The sequence below is a fragment of the Melozone crissalis genome, unplaced genomic scaffold (assembly GCF_028551555.1).
Source record: "Melozone crissalis strain CALT ecotype California unplaced genomic scaffold, PUWL_Pcris_2 ptg000026l_1, whole genome shotgun sequence".
Taxonomy (NCBI): Eukaryota; Metazoa; Chordata; class Aves; order Passeriformes; family Passerellidae; genus Melozone; species Melozone crissalis.
The window spans coordinates 698,607-720,876 of record NW_026535804.1 but is presented as its reverse complement, the minus strand read 5'-3'; the positions used below and the strand labels follow the sequence as shown (position 1 = coordinate 720,876).

The 22,270-nt window shown below is 60.1% G+C and overlaps 2 protein-coding genes across 3 annotated transcripts in view; one reads left to right on the top strand and one right to left on the bottom strand.

The window, feature by feature from the left end:
- Positions 1–5,197, bottom strand: part of STX8 (syntaxin 8) — a 75,151-nt gene extending 69,954 nt beyond the window's left edge. For both annotated transcript variants that reach the window (XM_054278726.1, XM_054278725.1), the window contains exons 1-3: positions 5,147–5,197; positions 4,596–4,695; positions 393–487 (exon numbers count right to left, since the gene is read on the bottom strand). In XM_054278726.1, coding sequence (XP_054134701.1) covers positions 393–487; positions 4,596–4,695; positions 5,147–5,163 — 212 coding nt within the window. In that variant the 5' untranslated portion in view covers positions 5,164–5,197. The remainder of the gene's footprint in view (positions 1–392; positions 488–4,595; positions 4,696–5,146) is intronic.
- Positions 5,198–7,050: 1,853 nt separating this feature from the next.
- On the top strand, positions 7,051–13,394 carry LOC128938589 (TBC1 domain family member 24-like). The gene is made up of 7 exons (XM_054278903.1): positions 7,051–7,153; positions 8,341–9,376; positions 10,177–10,335; positions 11,473–11,536; positions 12,013–12,108; positions 12,245–12,515; positions 13,249–13,394. The coding sequence occupies exons 1-7, from the start codon at positions 7,051–7,053 to the stop codon at positions 13,392–13,394; spliced, it is 1,875 nt and encodes a 624-aa protein (XP_054134878.1).
- Positions 13,395–22,270: the final 8,876 nt, after the last annotated feature.

Here is a 22,270-nt window from a genome sequence, read left to right as displayed (position 1 = left end):
GGGTGCCCGGCCCTTCCTGCCCTGACAGCGACAACAGCAGCACAGAGAATGTTCCGTGCCAAGTGTCCTGCAGAGGGAACCAGGGGAAAGCCAGAGATGTGGCAGGGGGGGACAGCACATCCTGCACAGCACATCCTGCACAGCACACTTTGCACTTATTTTACACACCACATTTTGCCCAGAACACTTTGCCCAGCACACTTTGCGCAGCACTTTGTACACATTTTACACACCACATTTTCACATTTTGCACAGCACATTTTGCCCAGCACACTTGGCACAGATTTTGCAGGCCACATTCTGCACAGCACATTTTCCCATTTTGCACAGCACATTTTCCCATTTTGCACTGTGCAGTGCCCCAGCCCGGGGCAGGCTGCTGGCACAGGTACATCTGCCGAGTGGACACCGCCCGCAGCAGCTGCTCCCTCAGCTGATCGATCTTCTCCCTGAGGCTCTGCAACGAGGACCTGATGGCAATGTTGACCTGGGGGAACACAGACATTGTCACTGGCCTGCTCTGGCAGACCTGCACCACATTTCATGTACATATATCTTGGGTTTGTTGCTGAAATGGCTCCCCAGGTATTAGAAGTCCCTTTTTTCCCAGCCCCATTTCAGGGTTGTTTATTTTCTCTTATCTGTTACATTCTCTCTCTGACCTGCTGAGATCTGTCCAGCAGGTCAGGTTGTGGCACAGTCCCTGCCCTTGGGGTGGTGTTGGCTTTTCATAATAAGAACTACGTGTGCTTTATTTACAATAATTTTCCAATACCTACCACCAATGTTAGACAGGCTGCCTCCACTCTAAACCCATCCAGAAGTGTCACCATCACAGCAGAAGATGGAGGACAAGAAGAAGGACAGGACACACCCAGATTCCTCCATCTTGCCTCTTGAACTCCCATTCTAAATCCCAAAAATTCTACTTTTTCACCCTGTGACAAATTCACTATCATTCTACTCAAACTCTTGTGGCTTGTAACTCTTCACACAAAGTTGGGAATTGTTTCCATAGGTTAAAATCAAAGGCACAGGTGTTTGTGACTCTGTGCCAAGGTCTCTGAGACCCCTGTCAGGGTCTGGAGCCATCCAGGGCAGCCAGAAGGATGTCCTGTGATCCGACATATATATTTAACTTTTACTGCACAGGTGTGAAGGACTCCACTGCCAGCCCAGAGAGCCTGTTCAGAGCCAGGAGTCACTGCTTACAAAACAATGGAACAGTTTCACAAACACAACTCTGAGGTATTAATGCTGATGAATATGGAAAGCTGTCTTTCAAGTCTTTATAAACACACTTCTTTATATGGGCAAAACATTTTAATATTTTCCAGATAAATTTCCAGCTCTTTGCTCTGATCTTCCGTAAAAATACAGACACCAGCTTCTTTTGCCACTGGGTTTCTTCCCCAGCTACCAGGATCAGAGAGGAGGCTGCTACAGGTTCACACATTCCCTGCACTGAACTCCTCCAGACTTGAAACCTAAGACCCCAAAGAAATCCAGATTGTTCCATTTCCCCTCTCAGCAGCACCCAGCTCCCCAGTCCCTCTCACCAGTGAGCAGCCCAAGCCCAGATGTGTCTGCTCTCAGTAAAATGTAATTCAGCCATTCTTCCCTGCTGCAAGCAAACCCCAGGCTGGCAGAAACCCTCCTGCTTTCCCCCACCCCTTCCCAACTCAAACTGACATCATCCTGAGTTTTTCCTCCTCAGATGTTATTTCTTTTCATTCCAGTTATGCAGAAAAAAACACTCAAACTGCAATTAACAATGTAAGTCACCCTAATTAAGACTTGCTATGCCTCTTGTTTACAAGCTGTGGCTTACAACGGGCAGCAACCCCAGCTGCTCAATGGGGAACTGGGACCAGAGAGGAAAATGTGCTCTCACGCTCAGCCCTGCCCTCCTGGAGCCCCAGAGGCAGCAGCAGCAGCAGCAGGGGCAGTGCTGCCAGACCCTGCCTGAGTGCTGAAGTCAAGAGAGCCTGAAAGCCTGAACCTGTCTGGGATGGAGCAGGAGAGCCTGAGAGACTGAACCTGTCTGGGATGGAGCAGGAGAGCCTGAACCCCTCTAGGATGGAGCAGGAGAGCCTCAGGAGATGGAACCTGCCCGGAATGGAGCAAGAGAGCCTCAGGAGACTGAACCCTTAGGGATAGAGCAGGAGAGCCTCAGGAGATGGAACCTGCCTGACTGGCTGGGGTTTGCCCTCCAACACCACCAGACACAGAACAGAGCAGATGCAGCCAGGCTGAGGCAGCCAAATCCACCTCTGGACCAAAGCACCCAACACCCCCATGGCAGCAGATCCAAACCAGCACAGAGGATCAGAGATTTGGGGAGTGCCAAAGCCTCTGTGGGGCCTCCAGCTCTGCAGTCAGGTAATTAAAGGTAATTAATTTCGTTTGTCCTCAGCTCCAGGTGAAGAATGCTGCATTTGACTGACCCAGAACAGTAACAGAGCACAAAGGTGACACGGCCAAAAAAGTCACCAAATGCAGCAGCCTGGGCAGAAACTGCAGTCAGAGAACAAAAAATTTCCCCTCCTCAACAGAACACTAAGGTAGAAGAAAAGTAGAAAAAAAATAAACCAATGGAAGTTTTATGATCAGCTGAACAGAGCATAGTTCACAGGTAAGTGCTGGATTAAAATCCTTCCTCACCGTTTATTTTTCCATTTTAGATTTTGTGCTCTATTTTTGGCTCAGCAACAGGCAAGAAGTTTGTCAGCTGTGCTAATTGCAAAATACTACAGAAATAACCCCTGTTTACATTCTCCCTGAAAGGCCAGTTCTGTACACAGACATTTCCCTGCATTTCAGCCCTCAGCAGGCACAGGGCACGCGACTGCTCAGCCGTGGGTTTCTCAACAAGCATTTCTGTTATGGAAACACCTCTCTCCTTGTGGGAACCTTGTTTAGAGTAGAATCAAACACTGCCAAATATTCCCCTTTACCTGTTAATGGATTAAAGGAAGCTGGAAAACACAGGGCACGGGACAAATGATTTTATGGAGAAGTCAGTCACCCCTGCAATGTTTCCATAAAACACAAGCCCGGAGAGTTCCAGCCCCACAAAGGCTCCAAACAGCACCAGCCCCACGTTTCCCTGGGCTTTGGGCTCCTCAGGGGTGGCACTGATGGCAGAAGAGGACTTTGCCCTCTATAAATACAGACACATTGAGCAGCAATCTTTTATTGCTCTGCTCTTGTTGAAGTGTCTCTGTGCAATTCTGACACTTCACCATGCTGAAAGCAGGAATTTAATCTGCACCTCCAAACTCTCCAAAGGCAGAGAAAATACTGCTCAAACCCCACTTATTTGGGGTTTCTGAGACCCCTTCTCAACTCCTGCTGAGGTGAGGCTGCCATGCAGCAGCACTGATTATTGTGCACAGCCTACACACTGTTCCTCAGAACTTCTCCCAAGGAAACATTTCAAAAATGACATTTGATTTGAACAGCTCTCAGCAAAGTGAGTGACCCAGCAGACCCAGAGATCAGGCACTGCATTACAGCCCTGATACAGAGAGGGGGAGAAAAAGCACTGGGGCTTTAATTATGCCAACAGTTATAAATGACCAACTCAGGGCTTACAGCAATTTTCATCTGGACACAGCCAAAAGAGCAGGTAATGACTCAAAGCTGCTCCTGAAGGAAAGGACAAGGCTTGGAGCCACAGGAAAAGCAGCCTCCTGAAAACCTTAACTTTATTTTATTTCTGACTTATTTATTCTTTCTTATTCTTTCTTTCTATTTCTTTATTTCACAGAAAGTGGAAAAACGTGGAGAACACAACATTCCTGGGAGAGCTCCAACTGCTGCTTCTCATTCCTGTGTAACTCTGGCCTTGTATTTTGTTAGAAATGCAACTAAAATAAGGCTGCAAGGTTCCTGCTCCTTCTGATCTGCAGCCACTGCAAAAGACTGGAGCCAGCTCTGGGTGAGGAACATCCCTGTTCAGAGAGAGAGGGAACAGAGCAGCTGCTGAGCATCGCTGAGAATCCCTGAGCCTCTGGGACAGCTCCATCCCAGCATCCCTGAGAATCCCTGAGCCTCTGGGACAGCTCCATCTCAGCATCCCTGATTCTCTGGACCAGCTCCATCCCAGCATCCCTGACCCTCTGGATCAGCTCCATCCGTCGGGAACAGCCCGGAGCAGGCAGCGGGGCGTGCCCAGCACGGCCACAGCTCCTCCCTGAACCAGCGCCGCTGCACGCAGATTCACCGCTGCTGACCCCAAACCACCGGGGAGCCGCGGTTCATCCCCAAACTCCCTTCTCGTTCCCCTGACAGACCCCTAAAAGGACAGAGAGCGGCGCTGGAACACAGCCTTCCCCTGCGGGTGCCGGCAGCGACACAGCCCCGGCCCGCATCCGCTCCTCCCCCTGCCCCGCATCCCGGCAATGCCGCCCGCATCCCGAGAGTTCCGCCTCTTATCCCGGGAATTCCGCCCTGCATCCCGGGAATTCCGCCCGCATCCCGGCAGTTCAGCCCCGCATCCCGGGAATCCCGCCCCATATCCCGGGAATCCCGCCCTTATCGCGGCACACCGCACCGGCCCCAGCCCCGCCTGGCCCATCCCTGCCGGGCACCTTGGCCGAGCTCTCCCCGCTCCGCTGGCAGCGGCTCCGCTCCTGCAGCTTCTCGGCGATGTCCTGGGCGAGCTGGCGGGCGGCGGCGAGCAGCGGGAGCCTGCGGGGACCCAGAGGCTGAGCCCGGGGACACGGGACCGGCTGGCATGGCATGGCATGGCATGGCATGGCATGGCATGGCATGGCATGGCATGGCATGGCATGGCATGGGACCCGCCGGTATAAGCCTCGGGAGGAGAAGGCACAACAGCCCCAAAACACACAGCCACAAAGACTGGGATGGGTTTTGGGAAATGACTCGGGAAGAAAAGGCACAGCAGCCCCAAACACTCAGCAACCCCGAACACACAGCACACCCGAACAAACACACGCACACCGGCTTTGGGAAGACACACCCGCTCAGCCCAGCCCGCCCGGCCCCGCTCCCGCCCGTGCCGGGCCCGCAGGCTCCGCACGCTGCGCAGCCCCGGCAGGGCCGGTCCCAGCCGGTGCTGACCCGGTCCCGACCCGCACTCCCGGCCCAGCCCGGCCCGGCCCGGCCCGGCGCTCACCAGGGGTCCGGAGCCATCGCGGCCCCGGAACCTTCGCGGCGCTTCCGCCGGATCCGCCCGGACGCGCCGCGCGCAGGCGCCGGGAGGGGACGGAGGGGAAAGGGAAATGGGAGAGAGGAGAGGGGAGAGATGGAGAGGGGAGAGGGGAGAGAGATGGAGAGAGAGGAGAGAGAGGTACTGGGGTGCAGGCCCGGGGAGCGCAGCCGGCCCCAGGGGTGCGGCAGTGTGGGGAGCGGGGCCGATGGCGCAGCGGCTCTGCTGTGCTGGGCAGGGAGGCAGGGCTGGATGTTCGGGAGAGAGAGAAGCACCAGGTGTTGGGGGCAGAGGAGCAGATGTGCGGGGCGCAGGAACAGATGTTCGGGGTTTACAGGGACAGATGCAGTGTTCGGGGTTTACAGGGACAAACGGACAGATGTGCGGGGCTCAGGGACAGATGCAACGTTCGGGGTTTATAGGGGCAGAGGTTCAGTGCCCAGAGGGCGGGCACGGAACTCTGTAGTACAAGGGGCAGAGGTTCAGCTGTTCGGGGTGTAGAGGTGCACAGTACAAGATGCAGATGTGTGCAGATGTGCACAGCACCAGAGCTGTCCCCACCCCTCTCTGCTGCCATAAACCCCACACTGAGCGGTGGCACCGGTTCCCTTCTCCAAACCCCAGCCCTGACCCTGTCCCTGCCAATCCGCAGTGACATCGCTGCCCTCCCTGTCCCCGCCCGGTCCCGGTGACACTGGCGCTGCTGGCACTGTCGCTGTTCTGGCTGCGGTGAGCGCAGCCCCTCGCTCCCTGATCCGCCGGGATTTGGCCTGTGTTTTTGGATGCGACCGGTGACGCAAATCGGGCACAAACCTGAGTGACGAGCAGCTTCGGGGCGCTCCCAGCGAGGCTTTATCGCCCTCGTGACGGGGCTGCTGGGCCTGCTGATAACGGCAGCGATGACGGCAGCGATAAGGACAATCACAACAATGGTGATTACGGTATTGATAACGAGAACGAGTGCATCTCGTCATTCCCGGGGCTGATCCCCACTCTGTTCCCCTGTTCCCGGGGCTGATTCCCGCTCCGCTCCCCCGTTCTTACCACAGCAGAAACAATCCGGTTTTAAAGGCAAATAAAGATCCTTTAAAAGGCTGGGATGCCTATAAAAGTGCCCGCTAAGTGCAGCCCGAGCTGAGAGCAGCGCTGTGAGACCGGGGCGGTGTCCCGAGAGCCTCTCCCAGCTGCTGGAGGCCGCTTTTCCTCCAGCCCAGCTCCTCTGTCGGTGAGCAGAGCGCTCATTGTGCAGCTCTGCAGCGCGTTCTGGGGCTGGCACCGATCGGTACCGAGCATTTCCCGCTCATTGTGCAGCTCTGCAGCGCGTTCTGGGGCTGGCACCGATCGGTACCGAGCATTTCCCGCTCATTGTGCAGCTCTGCAGCGCGTTCTGGGGCTGGCACCGATCGGTACCGAGCATTTCCCGCTCATTGTGCAGCTCTGCAGCGCGTTCTGGGGCTGGCACCGATCGGTACCGAGCATTTCCCGCTCATTGTGCAGCTCTGCAGCGCGTTCTGGGGCTGGCACCGATCGGTACCGAGCATTTCCCGGGGGCACACCGGGAACGCCGGAGCCCCGCGGCCGGGCCGCAGCAGCCGCAGCCCGAGCGGAGCACGAAGGGTATCCTGGGGAAAAGAAAGGGTTCATTTGCTGCCCGTGTTGCTGTTGGATGCTATCTCGGCCCGCGGGGTGTTTACAGCCCCCGGCCGGGCCCGGCGCGGAATCGGGGCAGGAAGGGGCGATGCGGGCGCGGGGCCGCTCCACCCCTCGCTGTGTTTACCCCAAACAAACCGCGGGGCCGGGGCCGGCCCGCACCTTAAAAGCGCGGCAGGTGCGGGGCAGAGCGGACCCGGCAGGGGTGGTCGAGCTGGCAGATGCTGCAGCTGGGGCTCAGCGTGCCCCGCTGCCCCGGGGGCGCGGCCGCCGCCTGCCCCATGGCCGAGCCGGGCACGGGCGAGGAGCCGGGCACGGGGCCGGGTGAGTGCGGGACCGAGCGGGACCCGCCCGTGCCGGGCACCGGGCCGGGTGAGTGCGGGACCGAGCGGGAGCGCAGGGGCTGGGGCACGGCCGGGCGCAGCCGCAGGGGCTGGGGCACGGCCGGGCGCAGCCGCAGGGGCTGGGGCACGGCCGGGTCCTGCCCCCAGCCCCCGGCTCGTCCCGGGCCGGGCACAGCCGCAGCCTCCGTTCAGCACCCGGGGCACCGGCGGTCGGGTGGGCTCGGGCTGATGCTCCTCGGGACCCGGGCAGGGCAGCGCCCTGAGAGAGGAATTTAGGGTGCAAACAGCCCCTGATCGCCCCCCGGTGATGTCTCAGCCTGGTTTCTATGGCCAGGAGCCCCCGTGATGTGCCGGGGTCAGGCTGTGTCCGGGACTGGAGCTGGCCCGAGCGGCTCCGGATCCAGCAGCTCCTGCCCTGAACCAGGCTGAGCCCGACCCGCTGCTCCCGCTGGCCTTGGGCAGGCGCCAAACTGAGCTGGAGAGCGAGAGCCGGAGCCGGACCTGGCCCGGGACCGTCCCGATGTGCCACCACCGGCTGTCCCCGTGTCCCCTTGTCTCGGTGCCAATCCATCCCTGACCCCCAGCAGCCGAGCACAGGCACGGTACAAACACCCGAGAGTTAATGAGTGCGCTAATTGCGGTGTCTCGGCCGTTGATGATCGCCCAGCAGAGCTCACCGACGCGGGGACAGCCCCCAGCCCCTGCAGGGCTCGGCTCAGCTCTCCCGAGCCCCGGGGAAATGCCGCTCCCGTCTGTCCAGTCCCGGGGAAATGCCGCTCCCGTCTGTCCAGTCCCGGGGAAATGCCGCTCCCGTGTGTCCAGCCCCGGGGAAATGCCGCTCCCGTGTATCCGGGCGGAGCTCGGAGCCCGCTCTGCCCAGCGCCGGAGGCTGCCCGAGCCCTCATCGGGGCCGGGAGCTTTGGGAGGGGGAAAAGCCCCTCGCGGTGTGAGAAGCAGCCCTGACACCCAGCTGGGACCTGGCCCCAGCTTCTCCGGGGCCTGGAGCTGATGGGAGCGGGAGAGGGCAAAGCCTGAAACGCTTCCCTTGGCGGGGCAGAGCAAAGAAATGCAGGACGCGGCTGTGAGGCTTCAGAGCGCCCTGAGCCGGGGCGGAACGCCGCTGGTGGGGCGGGGAGAGGCGATCAATAAAAGCTCTGTGTCCCGCAGAGGCGCTGGGCTCATCCCCGGTCACCATCGTGGTCACGTCCGAGGCCGACACGTGGGACATCGACACCTCCCCGGGCCGGGGCTGCGGGCCCTTCGTGGACTGGGCCCAGATGCCGGAGGCGCAGGGCCCGGCGCGGATCCCGCCGGACGTGCTGGGCCGGCCCCCGAAGGAGCTGAAGCGGCTGGCGAGGGAAGGCTGCTGGGCCGGGAGCCACGCGGGCCGGGCCCGGCTCTACCCCCGGCTCATCCAGCGCGTCTCCTGCCGCCTCGTCACCCCCGACGCGCTCGTGTACCGGGACGTGGCCGGCCGGCTCTTCGGGCAGCGCAGCGTGAGCTCGCACCCCCTGCCCGAGTTCCTGGAGGGCTGCCCCGTGCCCACCTACTGCCTCAGCCCGCGCGGGGTCACGGCCCTGAGGAAGATCCTCATCTGCGTGGGCGCCCTGTTCCCCGACATCACGCACAGCCCGCTGCTGCCGGCGCTGGCGGCGCTGCTGCTGCACTACAGCGAGGACGAGGCCCGGTGCTTCGAGAGCCTCTCGCGCCTCATCGCCAGCAACGCTCCCCACGCCGCCTACATCGACCAGTCCTTCCTGGCGCACCAGGCCTCCTGCATGACCTTCGGGGACCTGGCCAGCAAGCACTGCCCCGCGGCCCACAAGCTCATCGCCGGCGCCGCCGACAACGTGCTCGAGGTCTACTCGGAGTGGCTGTCGTGGCTCTTCCCCGGGCTGCCCTTGGCCTACGCCGTGCGCGTGCTGGACGTGTTCCTGCTGGAGGGCCAGAAGGTGCTGTACCGCATCGGCCTGGCCCTGCTCAAGCAGTTCCGGCTCTCGGCGGCCCCGGCCGGGCCGCAGGGCTCCGACGTCAAGGCCGAGCTGCAGGCCTTCGTCAGGAACATCGCCCAGCACGTCAGCGTGGACAAACTCCTGGAGAGAGCCTTCGGCATCCGCCTCTTCTCCCGCAAGGAGATCTGGCTGCTGCACATGGCCAACAGGAAGGCCTTGGTGGAGAGGGGCATCACCGTGGTGCAGAGGAGGTGAGGAGAGCTCTGCGCTCCCAGCTCTGCGGCTGAGCCGGCAAAATGGGAGCTCCTGTGGAGAGCTCTGGGGGAGCTGCGGGAAACTCCCGCAGCTGTGGCTGTGCTGGGCCCTCACAGCCTCTGGGAGACCTTGTCAGGGGACACGGCCCAGCCAGAGCTGAGGACCCTGTCAGGGGACACGGCCCAGCCAGAGCTGAGGACCCTGTCAGGGGACATAGCACAGCCAGAGCTGGGGACCCTCTCAGGGGACATGGCACAGCAGAGCTGGGGACCCTGTCAGGGGACACAGCACAGCCAGAGCCAGGGACCCTGTCAGGGGACACAACACAGCCAGAGATAGTGACCCTGTCAGGGGACACAGCACAGCCAGAGCTGGGGACCCTGTCAGGGGACACAGCACAGCCAGAGATAGTGACCCTGTCAGGGGACACGGCACAGCAGAGCTGGGGACCCTGTCAGGGGACATAGCACAGCCAGAGCTGGGGACCCTGTCAGGGGACACGGCACAGCAGAGCTGGGGACCCTGTCAGGGGACATAGCACAGCCAGAGCTGGGGACCCTGTCAGGGGACACGGCACAGCCAGAGCTGGGGACCCTCTCAGGGGACACGGCACAGCCACAGCCAGTGACCCTGTCAGGGGACACGGCACAGCAGAGCTGGGGACCCTGTCAGGGGACATAGCCCAGCTGGGGGTGCTGGCAGGGAGCTCACGGTGCTCAGGGCAGGGCAGAACCTGCTGCAGGGGCTGTGCCCCATCAAGCAGAGGCCCCCAGCCCCCTGATGTCCCTCCCCCCAGGCCGTCCTTCCACCTGGCCGTGGACATGCAGAAGTTCAGCTCCAGCACGGTCACGGCACAGGAGATGCGCCTCGTCTGGTCCTGGCTGCCCGAGCGCTTCTCGCTCTTCCCCCCGCTGCTGCTCTTCTCCACCTCCCAGGACGGCTGCAGCCTGCAGAGGTGAAGCCTCACCTGCCCCGGGGCTGGGCGGGCACGGGGACACCTGGGCAGGGCTTGGTGCTGGAGGGAGGAGCAGCACAAGGGACCTGGGCACCTCTGGGGCTGCTGGGGACCCTCCTGGGCTGGATTCGGGGTCCCGAGGGTGGCTGAGGGCAGAGGGCAGAGGCTGGCCCAGATGGGCACCGACACCTGGGCACCACCCGGGGCACAGGGAGCCCTGTGGCTGTGCCAGGCAGGGATGTCCCCTGTGCCACCCTGTGCCAGCACGCTGTGAGCGGCCAGGGACAGCCAGCACAGCGTGCCCGGGGACAGCCAGCACAGCGTGCCCAAGGACAGCCAGCACAGCGTGCCCAGGGTCAGCCAGCACACCCTGCCCAGGGACAGCCAGCACAGCGTGCCCAGGCACAGCCAGCACACCCTGCCCAGGATCAGCTAGCACACCCTGCCCAGGGACAGCCAGCACACCCTGCCCAGGGACAGCCAGCACACCGTGCCCTGGGACAGCCAGCACAGCGTGCCCAGGGACAGCCAGCACACCCTGCCCAGGGACAGCCAGCACAGCATGCCCGGGGACAGCCAGCACACCCTGCCCAGGGACAGCCAGCACAGCGTGCCCAGGGTCAGCCAGCACACCCTGCCCAGGGACAGCCAGCACAGCGTGCCCAGGGTCAGCCAGCACACCCTGCCCAGGATCAGCTAGCACACCGTGCCCTGGGACAGCCAGCACAGCGTGCCCAGGGACAGCCAGCACACCCTGCCCAGGGACAGCCAGCACAGCATGCCCGGGGACAGCCAGCACACCCTGCCCAGGGACAGCCAGCACAGCGTGCCCAGGGACAGCCAGCACAGCGTGCCCAGGCACGGCCAGCACACCGTGCCCAGGCACAGCCAGCACACCGTGCCCGGGGACAGCCAGCACACCGTGCCCAGGCACAGCCAGCACAGCGTGCCCAGGGTCAGCCAGCACACCCTGCCCAGGCACAGCCAGCACAGCGTGCCCAGGGACAGTCAGCACACCCTGCCCAGGGACAGCCAGCACAGCGTGCCCAGGATCTGCCAGCACACCGTGCCCAGGGACAGCCAGCACACCCTGCTGGGGCTCCAGCTCCCCCAGCCCAGCCTTGTCAATCCCTGCAGGTTCTACACGTGCTGTGAAGGCTACGAACCCACGGTGCTGCTCATCAAAACCACCGAGGGGGAGGTGAGCGCTGCCAGGCAGGGCTGGGGAAGGGGATGGGCTGGGTGACCCCCCCTGGCACTGCTGGGAGCCCCCATGGGCTGTGAGGGCTGTGAGCTCCCTGTCCTGCCCGGGCTGGGTGACCCCCCTGGCACTGCTGGGAGCCCCCATGGGCTGTGAGGGCTGTGAGCTCCCTGTCCTGCCCGGGCTGGGTGACCCCCCTGGCACTGCTGGGAGCCCCCATGGGCTGTGAGGGCTGTGAGCTCCCTGTCCTGCCCGGGCTGGGTGACCCCCCTGGCACTGCTGGGAGCACCCATGGGCTGTGAGCTCCCTGTCGTGCCCCGGGTTGGGTCTGTCCCAGCTCCCAGGGCAGCACAAACTGCCCCTCTGCCACCAGGACACACCTCAGCCGGGGTGCTGGGGAACCAGGAGGGGAGGGTGACGGGGAGAGGCCACCAGTGAGACTGACCCATCCCTGAGCTCCCTGTGCTCTCTCCCAGGTGTGTGGGGCCTTTCTCTCCTCCGACTGGGCCGAAAGGAAGAAGAGCGGAGCCACCTCGGGCTTTTTTGGGACAGGGGAGTGCTTTGTGTTCACTGTAAGTCACGGTTTGTGTCCGGCTCTGTCCCCTCGTTGCTGTCCTGCCAGGACACGGCGTCCCTTCCCTGCCCCAGGCCCCACCCGGAGCAGCAGCAGCACCTTCCCCCAGGTCACCAGGTGTGTCCCGTGCCCAGGTGCGCCCCGAGGCAGAGAGGTACGAGTGGGTGCTCATCCAGAGGCCGGAGCTGGCCAAGGCCGTGCCGCGCTCCCGGCAGCGCTCGCCTTCCCCCGCTCCCGAGTCCCTGCTCGGCTCCTCCCGGGACAGCTCCAGCCCCCAGCACCTGGCCGTGCCCTCGGCGCAGGGCAGAGGCCGCCTGTCCCCGTTCCTGGCCACCAGGCACTTCCTGCTGCCCTCCAAAACGGCCTCCATGTTCATGTCCGGCTCCCGGGACGGCATCGTTATCGGTAAGGGGGGATGATGTCTGTATGGGGGATCAATATCGGTAAGGGGGGTCGGTATCGGTAAGGGGGGTCGGTATCGGTAAGGGGGGGGGGGCAGTATCGATAAGGAGGGATTGATATCGGTAAGGGGAGATTGATATTGGTAAGGGGGGAATTGATATCAATAAAGGGGGGGGATCGTTATCAGTAAGGGGAAATCGATATTGTTAAGGAGGGATCCCTATCAGTGAGGGGGGATCGATATCAATAAGGGAAGATCCCTATCGATAACGGGAGGCGCCTATCAATAACGGGGGATCCCTATCGGTAAGGAGGGATCCCTATCAGAGTGGGGGGATCCCTATCAATAAAGGGGGATCCCTATCAGTGAGGGAGGGATCCCTATCAATAAGGGGGAGATCCGTATGAGTGAGGGGGGAATCCCTGTCAGTAAGGGAGGATCCCTATCAGTGAGGGGGGATTCCTATGGATAAGAGGGGATCCTTATCAGTAAGGGGGGGATCCCTATCAGCTCCCTGGAGCTCCAGCTGGGGATATCGGGTTGAAGTCCGGGCAGGCGAGGGCAGCTCCCCTTCCCCAGCCCGGGAGCTCCTCCCAGAGCCCCAGGGGGACCGCAGAGCCCAAACCCTGCCGGGGTTCGCTGCCCGGGCCCGGAGCGGCCCTGCCCGGCCCTTCCCTCGCTCCGAGGGCGGCCCCAGCCCGGCCCGGCCCAGCCCAGCCCGCGCTGCCCTTGCAGGCGGAGGGGGAGGCCAAGCGCTGTCCCTGGACGCCAGCCTGCTGCGGGGACACACGGAGCGCTGCGAGACCTTCGACAACCCCCCGCTCTGCCGGGAGAACTTCCAGGTGCAACTCCTCGAGGTGTGGGGCTTCCAGAGCGCCTAGGGGCCCTGGGGACACCCCGAGTGCCACCCGCGGGCACGGGCACCGGGCACCGGGACCCTCCCTGCGCTGGCAGCCCCGGCCGGGCTGGGGCCACCTGGGCAGCTGCTCCGGTCCCCTGGGCCCCTCCACGGCCAGAACGGAGCAGAGCAGAGCAGAGCAGACTGGATCAGAGCAGAGCAGAATGGATCGGAGCAGAGCAGAACGGAGCAGAGCAGAATGGATCAGACCGGATTGGATCAGATGGCAAAGCCCTGCCGCAGTTTGTGGGTGCAGTGACAGTTCCAGGGGGACCCCACATTTGGGGCTGAGCCCTTTGCTCTGTCCCCAGCCCAGGGCTGGCGTGGGGCTGCAGAGCTGGACACGGAGGAGATCCCTCAGTGGGATCACCAGGATGGGCCATTTTAACATGGAATGGGAATGTTTCATGTTCTCTGTCAGACATGGGAGGGTTGGAGGCCATGGGGAGCCCTCTGAGCCCTCCCCAAACACGCTTTCCCAGGTGGGATCACCTCCCACCCATCCTAGACCTGCAGCCACTCAGGGCAGGAGCTGTGGCTGCCCTGGGGCTGTGTCAGCACTGGCAGGAGGGCACAGCAGGAGCAGCGATGGCAGAGCTCCCACAGGGCTGGGCATGGGCACACCAAGAATGGCTCTGAGCCTCCACAGCATATCCAGGCACAACAGGAATGGCTCAGGACCTCTATGGGGTATCCAGGCACACCAGGAATTGGGGTGTCTGGGCCAGAGCCACCAGGAGGGGAATCAGCAGGAATGAGAAATACGCAGGGGAAAGGAATTGCAGCAGTGGAAAGTGCAACCACCTAGAGAGCTGCTCCTGTGACTGATCAGGATACACCCAGCAAACAGGGCTGGGATGCCAATTAATAAAAAGCGAACATTAATAAAGCGATGTGATCAGCAATTGGTGGAGGCTGATGCCCTCGTTTGTTAAAATGTGTAAATAGTGCCGAGCTGTGATGAGCAGGGAGCCTGTTGTGGGAACCCCCACAGAGAAGAATTACCAGTCCCAGGAATGGCTGGGCTCGGGCGGGAGCTGCCGCTGCCCACCGGGAACGAGCCGGGGCCGGGCCAGCCCTGCCCGTGTCCCAGCCAGGTGGCAGCAGGACACGGCCCTGGGGACAGCAGCTCCGGGGACCTGAGGCTGGAAATGCGTGAAGAGCTCGGCTTTAATGTGGCATCTCTGTTTTCCACCCAAACAAAGCCTTACCCACGCCCTGGGGATGGGGAAACCTGCGGCTCCTCACCTGGCATTCCCAACAGTGAGGAGCTGATGCCATCCCCAGGCGCCGGGAGAAACAGCAGCGGGTTTGCGCAGAGAGAGCCGAGGGCAGCCGGGCACTGCTCTGGGCAGGGCTGTGCCACCCACAGCAGGGCACTGCGTGGAGCTGAGGGCACTCAGACCCTACCAGGGCCCAACAGTCCAGCACAAAATCCCCCAAACCCGCTGGATATCTCAAGCAGGGTTGCAAAGCTGGCCAGGGAAGAAAGGAAAAGACTCAGGGAGCTGTCACTTGTTAGAAAGTCTGCTCCCTTCTCTCCTCATCTGCCAGAACTCTTGCAGTAAATCAGAGTAATTTCCCAGCACGGCACTACGGCTGCCAGACCGAGGCGCTCCGCTTGTGCTTTTGTGTCCCGTTCCTCCTGTCCCCTTTGCTTCCCCGTGAATTCCCTTTGCCGGGAATTCAGCCCGGGTTGGTCAGGAGCGCCTCAGCAGCGCCCTCGCAGAGCACGCTCTGCGCTGCTCCTGTCCCTGGATGGGACGGACTGAACATCCCATGGGCTGCACATCCCATGGACCGCACATCTCATGGACAGCACATCCAGGATTGCATTGTGTGGGATGGAGTGCACATCCCAGGACTGCACCGTATGGGAGGCATTGCACATCCCATGGGCTGCACGCCGCGGCTGGGAAATGCAGGTGGGTGCTGAGTGCTCTGCCTCCGACGTGGCATTCCAGGAACAGCGGCGGAATTGTCCCGTTTTGGCTGCAATTTCCGCGGGTTTTTGACCTCTTGTGGTTTGGGGGCGTTTGGGAACCCTGCAGGCCCCCGGGCAGGGTGAGGGGCTCTGCCCCCAGCGCTGCTCCGGAGGATGGGGGGTAGGCAGGGAGGGCCGCAGGTCACCGAGGCTGCCCCACAGCTTGGTAGGGAAAGGAATGATTTGGGGCACAATTCCCGCCCCCTCCGTGCTGCAACCAGCTGTCCCGGAGCCGCTCAGGGGCAGGATCCCGGAGCTGTGACACCGCAGGACACCGAGGGACGGAGCAGCCCGTGCTCCTGCATCCCTGTCCAGGGTCCTGTATCCCTGCCAGGACAAGGAGCTCCCCTGAGCTCAGGCACAGCTCGAACCTGTCCCCAGGCACCCCCCGTGCCTCCCCCGGGACTGCTCTGAACCCCGGTTCTGCAGGAAGAGGGCAAAGAGGAGTGGAAGGGCAGTCTGAGGTGACAGCGGTGCCAACGCGGCTGTCCCCGTGCCCGGGCAGCCTGGCCTGGCCGCTCCGACAGGGAGCATCCCTGCTCCATGCACAGCTGCAGGCTGAAGGAATTCCCGCACGTTCCGTGCTGGGAGGAAGGGAATGCATCCGGAACAGCGCAGGTAGGAATCCTCACGGAGGGTGGCATCCTCACCCAGGGCCTGCCCCGGCTCTGAGACATCCCATTCGCGGCTGCCTCAGCGCGGCAGGAAAAGCGCTCGGGTCAGCCTGGGTGAGGCCGGGTCATGCCCAGGCACTGCCGGCTCCGGGGCTTGGGCAGGGAAACCAGAGAGACAGGACAGGGCTCACTGCAGCTCGGGGGGAAACTCGGGGCTGAATCCCCTCAGCTCAGCTTATTCTCTGCCGTGGAGCCCCAAAAGCTGTGCAGGGAGCAGAGGCAGGCTGGTCCAGCTGCCCCTCTGGAAAGCAGAACCTGCCTGTGAGGGCTGCACAAGCTGCACTCTGCCCCAGCAGAAAAGGGGGTGAACCTGCTTTATCTGCTTCCCAAATGCAGTCCCGAGCCACAGGATGTGTCAAGACTCGGCTCTGGGGGTCCAGACAAGGAAAAGACAGAGACTCAACAAGGGAGGACAGTCAATAGAGTCACATCCTCCATCCTGCTCACACAGGGGATCTTTCTGCCCACAGGTCTGTGTGATCCCCCAGACCAAGCCTGAATGCAGGAACTACTCCCAGCTGGGAAAAGGCTCCCAGCAGCTCCAGGGAGACAGGAAACATCTGCATTGTCACAGCTGGCGGGCGCTCTGCAAACACAGGATGTGTCCATTAAACAGCCCATTTCCCCAGGCCAGTGTGAGGTGGGCTGTGCTCAGGTGGGAACCGTGCAGCCCCACCAGCTCTGCTCCAGCTCCACTACCCCTTCTCCAGCTTCATCAGCTCCTCTCCAGCCCCAGCAGCTCTGGAGCAGCTCTGGGCAGTTTGGGCTCTGCACTGACTCCTTCCACAGGGATGTGGGTGATGATGCACAGGGAGCTGAGGGATGGACAGACAGAGGTCCCCAGTGCTCCTGCGTGGGCAGAGGACCCATGGCCGGTGTCCCACAGCACTGAGAGCTCTGCCCAGGCTGCCTTGGGCTACACTGAGACAGCAAAGGCTGAAACAGCCCCTGGACCCGAACTGATGCATTACAAGAAGCTCTGCTCTTGTTTCTTCCTTGGACTTCAGTCTGCAAGGAGCAGAAAGTGATTCCACACCAGGCACCATGCCATGCAGCAAATGTCCCTTTTGTCCTCACAGGCTGTCTCTCTGTCTCTCCTTAAAGCCATCTGGGAGCCCCTCAGACAGGGCATGTTTGCTTGTGGAATCCCATGGCAAAGGGGAAATGGGGACCAGGGAGGTGAACAGCAAAGCTTGACTGAACTCATCACATTTCAGGCTCTGCTTTCCTAGTACCCCTGCAATGGTTAAAAGAACTTTTGAGGGGATTGCTCATCTCCTGACAAAGCAAAGCTGATGTCTATACCCAGCACAGGCCAAGCTGCCCTGCTGCTCACCCCACCATGCTGGGACCAGTGTTTGCATCCCTGGGCTTCCCCATCCCATCCCAGGGCACTCCCTCATCCAGCCCTGAGCATGCCCCAGATCTGAGCTCCCCAGCTCTGTCCATCGAGGGAGGGATGTGTGGCATGCAGCTCACCCTCTCCAGAGCTAAATGGAGGCCTCTCAGTGCTAAACTAAATTAACCTTGAAAAATTCATTTCACAAATGACTGCAGCAATTAGCTGCTCTTAATGAGCTGCTTCACTCAGGCTGATGTCTGAAGGTCCTGGAGGAAATCAGAATCTGCTGCTCATGGCCCTGACAGCTGATGGCTGATAGAAGCTGGCAGCCCCTTTCCACCTGCTTCCCAGGGAGGAATTCCCACGTTTGTACCTCCAGTTTTCTGCACACAGGTTTCTAAGCCTGCTCAGGGCTCCTGAGCCCAGAGCTCTGCTGCTGCACCACTGTTTGCCAGGGACAGGGAATGGCAGTGATTTTCCATCAGGTGATGGGGGGACAAAGCATGGCAGCATTTTTTGGTCAGATACAAAGGGAAAGAGCAAAGGAATCATGCTGGAGCTGCAGCCAGGTATGGGATGTGCAGCAGCTCTCTGCTCTGTGCAGAGGGGCAGCACCCAAACCCTGCCCCAGCCCTGCAGGAGCTGGGACTGCCCAGGGAAGTGCCCAGGGCTGGGCTTTGAGGCCTGGGCTGGGCTGGGCTGGCTCAGAGCAGGACCCTGCCCTCCCCAGCTGCTCTCAGGATGAGCTGCATTGTCACAGGAAATGTCACAGTTGAGATGGACACAACACACAGAGTGTCACCATGCCATTTCAGATAGATTCAACCCATAAACAGTAACATTACATCACTTCAGAAGGCTGCAAGTGTCTGCTCTTCTTGTTCTTTACCCACATGTATGTGGTAAAGACCTGGTGTTCCTGCACTGCCCATTGCCATTGAGGCTGGGCCACAGCCCCATCCCAGTGACCCCAAACTATGCCACACACAGCCCAGTGACCCCAAACTGTGCCACACACAGCCCCATCCCAATGACCCCAAACTGTGGGTCACAAAAGCCCTACACAAGCCCAAAGCTGGCATGTCACTGTTTGCACTGTTCCCACTTTGGCTGCACCAAAGTGATCTCTAGAGATGCCTCTGATTCTCTCCCTGGGTCTCCCTTCTTGCTGTGGCCTCAAGCAAACACTATTAAATCTAATGTGGATTTTTTCAAGTGTAACCTCCTCTTGTGAATGACCTGGACTCAAAGGCTCTCAATGTTCTGTTTTAAAAGCTATAACCCCATAAACATCTCCTGTAACAAAACCTCAAAACAGCTTAATATTTACTCATTAACCACTGGAAGAACACCAATGTTTTATTTTATTTCCTTTCCCCACTGCAGTGTGCTCAGCTCTGAGAGTTCCCTGCCCTGAGCTCACAGCTGGGATATCCCTGTGGAACACTGGGCACACAGCAATTCCTGCCAGGCATTCCCTGGGCAGTGCCACTGCACGTGGCTGTGGGATTTGGGCAAACCTTTTCCCACTGCAGCATCCCTGGCAGTGTCCATCCACAGGCACCACTGCAGGGGCAGCAGGGGAGAAAACACTAAATGTCAGGGGCAGCTCCTTTCTTAAATCCCCATGGAGCTGTCACCCACAAACCTGAAAGCAGAGTGATCCAAACCAGCCCAGGGCAAACCTGGATAGGACTGAGCCTTGGAATGTGCTGTGGTGTCCAATATTTGTGCCAGAAGTGTCAGGGAAACAAGGGAAGCTGGGGCAGGATGTTGGAGGATTTTGCTGAGCCGCATGAAAAAAAATGTGTGCAAGGATTTGCAATGTCCCAAGGCAGAATCCAGAACCCAGCCCCGCTGTTTGCCCAAAGCTTTGTCATTTCCTGGGCAGTGTCATTAAAGAGGCATTGAAGCGTTCAGACCCACTCCAAACGGGGTAGATTTTGCAATCCACCCCAGAGCTCTTTCTAAGCATTGCTCATGCTTGGCAGGCAGGAAAAGCACAAATCCTTCCAGGTCTGGCATTTTCTGCTCAGATCTGCTCTTCAGGAGCTGCTTGCCCTTCACTTCCCAGCTCATTCCATCCATGGCATGGAGGGGATGGCTCTGCCAGGGCACAGGAGCAGGCCACGGGCTCTGGCCATGCTGGGTTACAGAGGGCAGGGAAGTGCTCCTGCTTATTCCAGTCCCACACCCTGTGCGTGTGTGAGAGTGTGGTGTGTGGGTGTGTGTGTGTGTGTGTGCGCCCCAGCAGAGCTCCCAGCACATTCCTCGGGATTTAATCATCCTGGGGGTGAGGGGACATTCACAGGGCAGCCAGGGAGCTGGGAAAGGAGGAGAGGGGAGGAGAGGAGAGGAGAGGAGAGGAGAGGAGAGGAGCAAATTGTTTTGGGTGTCTGCATGGCCCCAGCTGGGTTATTTATAAGGGATGAGGTCAGGATCAAACACCCTCAGCTCTGCTGCGTGAGCAAACGGCTCCAGGGCTCTGAGATCAACCTCCAAATACAGCCTGGTCCCACAGCCTGGACATACAGCCTGGACATACAGCCTGGTCCCACAGCCTGGTCCCTGGTCCCCAGGAGCCACCCCCAGCCCAGGTTCTGCTCCTCCTCCTGCACAAGGCAGACAGCTCTGGCTCAGGGCAGCTCCCAGTGCCTGGAGCACAGCTCTGCCCAGGGCCATGGGAATTGCACTCACCAGGTGCTTTCACCGTGGCTCCCTGCTGGAAGGGGCACAGGAGATCCCATCCGTCCCATCCAGCTGGACCTTGGCTGTTTGTCCATCCCCTGGCTGTGGGAAGGAGCTACCTGCCCTCCTCCAGGGCTGGGGCTGCCCCTCATCCCCAGCTCCAGCCCAGCTCCAGGCAGATCCCCCAGTGAATCCTGAGCACCCAGGGCACAGAGCTCCCCCTTCCCACCTTGCTGTGCCCAGGAGGAGGCAGGTGAGGGTGAAATGGAGCAGAACCAAAGGTTGCATTAATGCTGCTGACGTTTATCAAGGGCTTGCTCAGCCAGGCCAGCAAACATCACCGGGATCTGTGGGAAAAGTGGGATCCTCATGACAATTCACACTCCAACTGCTGCCTTATCTCCTGCAAGCCTTATCTCATGCGAGCTGGAGCTATTTTCCTTTCAACCCAATGAAAATGTGTCAGTTTTATATTTATGTATTAGGCCACAATCCCATGAGAAATTAATTTGCCCAAGAGCAGCAATGCTGTCATCGCAGGCATCAGTCAGTCTGGGAATGGGGATCTCCAGACCAGGCCCTGAAATCAGGGAAACGGCTTAAAATAATAACCACAGGAGGATGTGGGAGACTGAGCAAATTACAGCAACTCCTTCCTGCCTGCAAATGCATTTGAGGCATTTTGTGTTGGAGACACAAATGCAGAGCCAGGGGCTCAGTGTGACCCCCATCCTGGGGGTCCCCAGGAGGGGAAGGGTCTGCACAGCAATTCCCAGATCAGTGTGACTCCCATCCCCAAGGAGGGGAAGGGTCCCACCCACACAAGCCAGGGGTTGAGGAGGGAGGGTCCCCATTCTGTCCCTGAATCTCCTGGATGTCCCCACAGACCCCAGGCAGGGACAGGGGGTCCTGGGCATCACCACCTCCCCACCAGCTGCGCCACAGCAGCTCTGGGAGCCTGCAGTGCTCCAGGGAGCCTCATCCCACCCCTCACAGGGTTCCCACCACAGTCCAGAGAGGTCTGAGAGCCAGAGGGATCCCCTGGCCCTGCTGGGACAGTGGGTGGGGGGGACAGAGACCCCTTCCCTTTGGGGCAGCTCCCTGTGGCACTGGCACTGCCTTTCTCTGCTTCCCAGCTTTGCAGATAAATGGGATAAATAAATAAATTCTTCCTTCAAATCCATGGGCTTCCTTTAAGACTCAAAGTGTTCATTTGAGCCTCAAAGTGTTCATTTAAGTCTCAAAAGGTTCATTTGAGCCTCAAAACCTTCCTAGGACCTCTTGTCCTCCCCTCCCTGCCCTGGCCATGCAGAGCACACAGGCTGGGCTCGCCCTCTATTATCTCTCCACTCAATAACACACCCGGGCCCTGCAGGTCCCATGAATAATCCCTGTTTTCTCATGGAGACACTCCCACCATTGAGAGCACTCGGGCTGGCCTGGCAGAATCCTGATTTACAGCCAAAAGCACCAAAGCCACGCCAGCCTCTTCTTCTCACCATTTCATTCCCCTGGAGAGCAAACCCAGTGTGGGCAGCGAAGGGATGGGTGCCCAGGGAGCTGGGATGGGCTGGGGGGGCTGTACAGATAAGGGGGGTCTGAGATGCAGATAAGGGGGCTCTGGGGACCCTGAGCTGCAGTTTCACACGGGGAGGGAGCCTGGCAGCAGCACGAGGCTGGAGCAAAGTTGGGAAGCACAGCCCTGAGTGAGCAGCTCCAAGGCTGACGTCAGGACAGCCCTGGCTCTGGCTCCTTCAGCTCATACCTAATTTTCCCATATAAGGCCAAGGAGAGCAATAACTCTCCTGGCAAGCAGATCAATAAAAACAGATGGTGGGCTCACAATTAGAGATTAAGCACATACCAATCCAGAACAAACAGGCCATAAATCATACGTGAAGGAGGGTATTTATAGTTTAGATCACATTCCTTAATTAATTCAAAATGGCCCAGAAAAGAAAATAATACCAAACTGCTCTTTTTCTGCTTTGTTCCTGCCTTGCTTTTGCATTCTTTCCTTGGTGCAGGGGCAGCCACGGGACAGAGTGAGGGATGCTCTGGGAGCAGGGCCGGGATCTGGGGATTGCTGGGAGCAGAACTGGGGGAGCAGCCAGGCTCTGAGGGCTGGAGCACAGCTGGGCCTGAGTTTGTCTGCACACTACTGGGGTGCT